Source organism: Anas platyrhynchos, chromosome 37 (genome assembly GCF_047663525.1).
Source record: "Anas platyrhynchos isolate ZD024472 breed Pekin duck chromosome 37, IASCAAS_PekinDuck_T2T, whole genome shotgun sequence".
NCBI classification, from domain to species: domain Eukaryota; kingdom Metazoa; phylum Chordata; class Aves; order Anseriformes; family Anatidae; genus Anas; species Anas platyrhynchos.
The window spans coordinates 3,162,110-3,167,287 of record NC_092625.1 but is presented as its reverse complement, the minus strand read 5'-3'; the positions used below and the strand labels follow the sequence as shown (position 1 = coordinate 3,167,287).

At 56.7% G+C, this 5,178-nt stretch overlaps 1 protein-coding gene across 1 annotated transcript; it reads left to right on the top strand.

The window, feature by feature from the left end:
- The first annotated feature begins 982 nt into the window (after window positions 1–982).
- Window positions 983–4,035, top strand: LOC140001116 (uncharacterized). Its single transcript, XM_072032287.1, has 4 exons — window positions 983–1,083; window positions 1,484–1,592; window positions 1,768–3,128; window positions 3,627–4,035. Exons 1-3 carry the CDS (start codon window positions 984–986, stop codon window positions 2,351–2,353), a joined length of 795 nt encoding a protein of 264 aa, XP_071888388.1. The 5' UTR covers window position 983; the 3' UTR covers window positions 2,354–3,128; window positions 3,627–4,035.
- The last annotated feature ends 1,143 nt before the right edge of the window (window positions 4,036–5,178 follow it).

Genomic DNA, 5,178 nt, shown 5'->3' with positions numbered 1-5,178 from the left:
TTCCAAGCCCTCTACTTCTGGCACAGTGACACAGCAGGGGGCAAGTTCTGTGCATCAGCTGCCAAAGCTCCTACCCAGGCTCGTGACGCCGTTGCCACTAGGTATTAGAGCCATCCTGCACAAGGAGCCCAGCAACCCCTCTACTTTTGGGGACAGTGACACAGCAGGGGAGAAGTTCTGAGCATCAGCTGCCAAAGCTCCTCCCCAGTCTCCCGACGCCGTGCGCTGTACGTGTGAGTGCCAGCCTGCCCAAGCAGCCCAGCAACCCCTCTGTTTCTGGGACACAGATACACCAGGGGGCCAGCTCTGCGCAACTTCAAGAACCAAAGCTCCTCCCCAGGCTCTCAACGCTGCTGCCCGTAGGTAAGAGAGCCAGACCGCCCAAGGAGCCCAGCGACCCCTCTACTTTTGGGGACAGTGACACAGCAGGGGGCAAGTTCTGAGCATCAGCTGCCAAAGCACCAACCCAGGTCCTCTACGCTGTTGCCTCTAGGTATTAGAGCCAGCCTGCACGAGGAGCCTAGCGATGACTCTACCACTGGGACAGAGATGGACCAGGAGGCCGGCTCTGCTCAACATCAACCACCGAAGCTCCTATTCAGGCCCTCGACGCCATTGCCAAAGGTAGTAGAATAAGTCCGCCCAAGGAGCAGAAAATGCCAAAGTTCAAACCTCTGTACGTGGAGCGTACCTGGGCTCCTCCAGGACCTAGTGGAGGCCAGGCAGAGGACATTTGCCATCTCCTTGCTCCTCCCCTGCAGGTCCCCCAGCTGATGGACATGGTGGTGTCCCGGGTGTCAGCCGTGGCCTCCCTGACCTTCTCTGGCCATGTCATCGTCTTCCCCGAGTGAGTATGTTTGCGGCTGTGGCCGCTGCTCGGGCTCGGTAGCGTTTGCTCCTTGCCAAATGTCTCCGCGAGCGGGTGAGCGTGGGGAGTGGTGGTGCCCTGGGTCACGCCGATCTCTTCTTTTGCCAGCTTTAAAATGGACAAAGCGCCCCAGCTGTCACCCGGGGAGCGTCTCAAGGCCCGCAGGGATGACAGGCAGGAGAAGGAACGGGCTGTGTTGTCGTCTTCCAGCCAAGGTGAGAGATACAACACGGCTGCTGGCTCCTCGTGTGCCACAGCTTCATGCCAGCTCGGCACAGCCTCTTGTCTCCGGGCCTCCAAAATGGAGCCCCTGCGTGTGACGTGCCCAAGGTGCCCAGCCCTGGGTGCTGCAGGAGGTCGGGGATCCGAAACACCCCTAAATTGGCTGTACCCAGCTCCTCTCTCCCAGAACTTGGCCCCCAAACCACCTCACAGCCTAAGATTGAGCCGGCTGAAGCTGGTGCCAAGGAGGGCCGAGGCCCCTGGAGATGGAGGCTGGGAGGGGAGCACAGCGGCCCCTGGGACAGCGCAGGAGGAGGCCTCAGCACCCGGCGTGTCCCGGGTACAGCAGAGACATGGAAATGTGCTTCTGACATCTCTCCTTGCCGATTCCAGAGAAACAGCCTGAACTGCCACCCTTCCCGGGCACCTTGGACATCATTTATCAAGAAAAAGTGCAGCCCTGGAACAGGAAGGCCCAGCAGAAGAAGGAGCCTTCGTTGAGGTGAGGCTGGAGGCTCCGGGAGGGGGGGAGGAGGCTGCCAGGAGCCCCCCACTTCTCAGGGCTGGCCCCTCTGTTTGGGGTCTGCAGCCACGGGCGCTGCATGGAGGGGTACAAGATGGGGCCCCAAAGATGTCGTGCAGGTGGATGAATTCTTTTGGCTTTGTCCTTTCGGCAGGCTGCCGGTGATGCCCAAGCTGCCTCCTGCCATAACGAAGCATTTGCGCAACCAGCTGCAGAAAGGAACTGTGCCCAAAACAGAGCCCAGGAGCAAATCCAAACAAGAGCCCAAAACAGCACCCAAAGAGCAGGTGCAAGACCAAGGCCGGGCAAAGGCTGAAAAATCTGGAAAACATCAGAAGAGCAAGGGCCAAAAAGCAGCAAAAGCCCCTCCTGAAGTCAGGACAGTACCCATCCTGGAAGCCCTGCCTGTGACGGAGCGAGTGAAGCGCCCCAAATCTCAGAAAGCCCCAGGCCTGCTAGAAACACCCATCGTGTCCATACTGTCCCTGTCGAGCTCGGAGGGCAGCATGATTCAGGAGCCCAGCGACAACAGCGGCAGATTCCAGCGAGGGAGCTCCAGCTCCCAAAGACTGCCAAAGTTACGGGCTGGGAGGTTCTGGTCCGTGCTTCCAGACCGCCCAAAGATGGAGGCATCCAATTGCAAGCCCTCTACTTCTGGCACAGTGACACACCAGGGGGCAAGTTCCGAGCATCAACTGCCAAAGCTCGTACCCAGGCCCCCTACGGCCTATAGATATTAGAGCCATCCCAAGCACCTGTACTACTGGGACACAGACTGACCAGGAGGCCAGGTCTACACAACTGGAAATGCCAAAGCTTGAACCGAGTCTTCCAACGCCATGCACTGTACGCGTGAGTGCCAGCCTGCTGAAGGAGCCCAGCGAGCCCTCTACTTCTGGCACACAGAAGGACCAGGGGGCCAGCTCTGCGCAATTTCAAAAACCAAAGCTCCTACCCAGGCCCTCTACGCCGTTGCCTGTAGGTAAGAAAGCCAGCCTGCTGAAGGAGCCCAGCGACCCCTCTACTTCTGGGAAAGACACGGACCAGGGGGCCAGCTCTGTGCAACTAGAACAACCAGAGCTCAAACCCAGGCTCTCAATGCCACTGCCTGTAGCTAGTAGAGCAAGCCTGCCCAAGGAGTCCAGCGACCCCTCTACTTCTCAGACACAGACAGACCAGGGGGCCGGTTCTGAGCATCTGCAACCACCAAAGCTCCAATTCGGGTCCTCTACGCCGTTGCCTATAGGTAGTAGACCCAGTTTGCCCAAGAAGCGCAAAATGTCGCATGTCAAAGCTTTGTATGTGGAGCGGGGCCCTTATCCTATTACAGCCAGACCGCCCAAGGAGCCCACCAACACCTCTGTGTCTGGGACCCTGACAGACCAAGGGGCTGGCTCTATCAATCGCCAAAAGCCCAAGCTCAAACCCAGGCTCCCGACACCGCGGCCCCGTCCACGGTGAGCCGAGCTTTGATTGCCCGGAGCTGCAAGAACGCCGTCAGAGGTGGCAAAACAGGTGCGTGATCCACATCCCTGTTCCTTTGGGGGCTCAAACCTTGGAGGCAAGTAGTTCTGGGGACAGCGGGGCCTCTCCAACGAGATCTCAGTTTTGAGCCGGGGGTTGGCTCGATCCAAGCAGAACCTTGGGCTCCTCCATGGCTAGCCTCAAGTCCCTCCAGTTCCCTTCTGTTGCCACGCAGACACACCAGGCACACACATGCAGACACACGTTATTTGGCAGCATTTAGAAGGCCTAACAAAGCAGGAGGCTGCTCTTGGCCCGAGAGGACAGTGTGTGTTTGCAGCTGGGTGCTGGTTTCCAGGCCGGGTGGGAAGAGAGGGGCTTTGTGGGTGGGCCTGGCAGAGCTGAACCCTGCTGCTGGCCAGGTCTGGGGATGGGGTGAGCAGAGGGAGGGAAATGGCGGGACCTGAAGCCATCCACGGGGTCCGCGTGTGGGCAAAGAGCCCCAAAAACCTGTAGCAGTTTTTGCTCAGAGTCTCACTCCCTTCACAGAAATCCATCTGACAGCAGACTACGAGATACTGGAGGAAAACGCAACGACCTCTTGCCAGAGACGACCAACTCCTCGTCTGTCCACGACGTAGTCTAAACACCATGAGCATGAAGATTTTCCAGCCGTGGCACTGCAATCAGCCCAAACTTGCGCTGGGACAGGGACCATCACAGGGATGATTCCAGCTGAGGGACCTTCTCCACGGCCTCCATGGCCAGGAACCTCCCCTTGCTGGGACAAGAGCTGGGAAGCTGCCCTCAGAGCAACGTGGAGAAAACCTGCACATCCCTGGAGGGGAAAGGAGAGGATGCGACGGCAGCTGGGGAGAAAAAGAGAGCACCATTTCCATCCTGCTGGGCTGCGCTTTCACAACGGAACCTGCCAATTAAAATGATTTTTCAAAGTGCTTCTGCTTGTAAAGTAAAATTCCGTACTGCAGTTGCGGCACTTAAGACTCACTTGGGTTTGAGGGGGATTCTATTGCTCGAGAATTTCAACTTTTGATGGCTAGCCTTGTTTGGGTAAATGCTCATTGGTGGCTTTTGATGGCAAATTACAGGCTTTGATGGTCGGCTTAGTCCAAGTACTGAATGCTTCTGCCCCTGAGCCCCGCGTCTGAAACTCCCAGCACAGCAAAGAATCAGCTACCGTTTGCTGCTAACCCTCTAACCTTGCTTAGCTTTCCGTCTTCCCTTGACATTTCTCTCTGTCTTTTGTTCCCCGGACCTGCTCCTATTTCTTTTTGTTCTGTTTCCTGACTGTGTTTTTGCAGCCCTCTGCACCCTTTCTGATGAGTGCTTTTTACTCATCAGCCCCGAGGGAAGTGGCAGAGTTGAGGGCACAAATCTTTTCCTTCCCTATTTCACCAGCAGCTTTCTTAATGCTCCCCCTGAGGCCTACTGTCATCATTTTGCCTCGACTCCCCCCAAATCCTCATCCCAGTGGCGGAAGGCTCTCTCAAGCACCTCTGGGTGCAGGGGAGGAGGAGAAGCAGCTGGTGGAGGAGCTCTGTTTCTCCCCCCTCAGTTCTCCTGGAAAAGCTCTTCCACGACGGCAGCCGGGGTGCCAGGAGGAGCCGTGCTGCAGCACCAACCACTCCCGAAGCAGCTCGCACCCCTCCATACGCTGCCAGTATCTCTTGTTTGGGGGGTTGGTTTCAGATGCTCTTCATCCCAGGCTCCCAAATCCTTGGGGTTGACCCCAAATCTCCCCTGGAGCTTTCTGCCAGAGGCTCCAGGTGGGGCCATTCTCCCTGCCTCTGCTGTAAAGCAGACTTTTGACTTTTTTAAACCTTTGGTCCTACCTGAAGTAGCCCAAGGGCTACTGTGTGAATGGTGTCCTGCTTAATTCGCTCAAAGGATTCTCGTTGCTCAGGTTCCTGGTTGGAATTGTTCTGCTGGGTTACTTGGTAGAGAGGGCTATGAATCACAGCACAATTTAGATCAGATTAACCATGCAAAATTGAATCATTCTCACCTAATCCTTAGGTTTAGTGCTTCTGAATGTTTGGTAATTTTCCCCCTTTTTAAACCTGAGGCCCCTCCTTGAACC

Bases quoted from the DNA above. Each gene is read 5' to 3' on its own strand.
- LOC140001116 (XM_072032287.1), top strand. From the start codon at position 984: ATGGACAAAGCGCCCCAGCTGTCACCCGGGGAGCGTCTCAAGGCCCGC. The intron at 1,084-1,483 runs GTGAGAGATACA...TGCCGATTCCAG, and splicing joins GTTGTCGTCTTCCAGCCAAG to AGAAACAGCCTGAACTGCCA. The intron at 1,593-1,767 runs GTGAGGCTGGAG...TCCTTTCGGCAG, and splicing joins AAGAAGGAGCCTTCGTTGAG to GCTGCCGGTGATGCCCAAGC.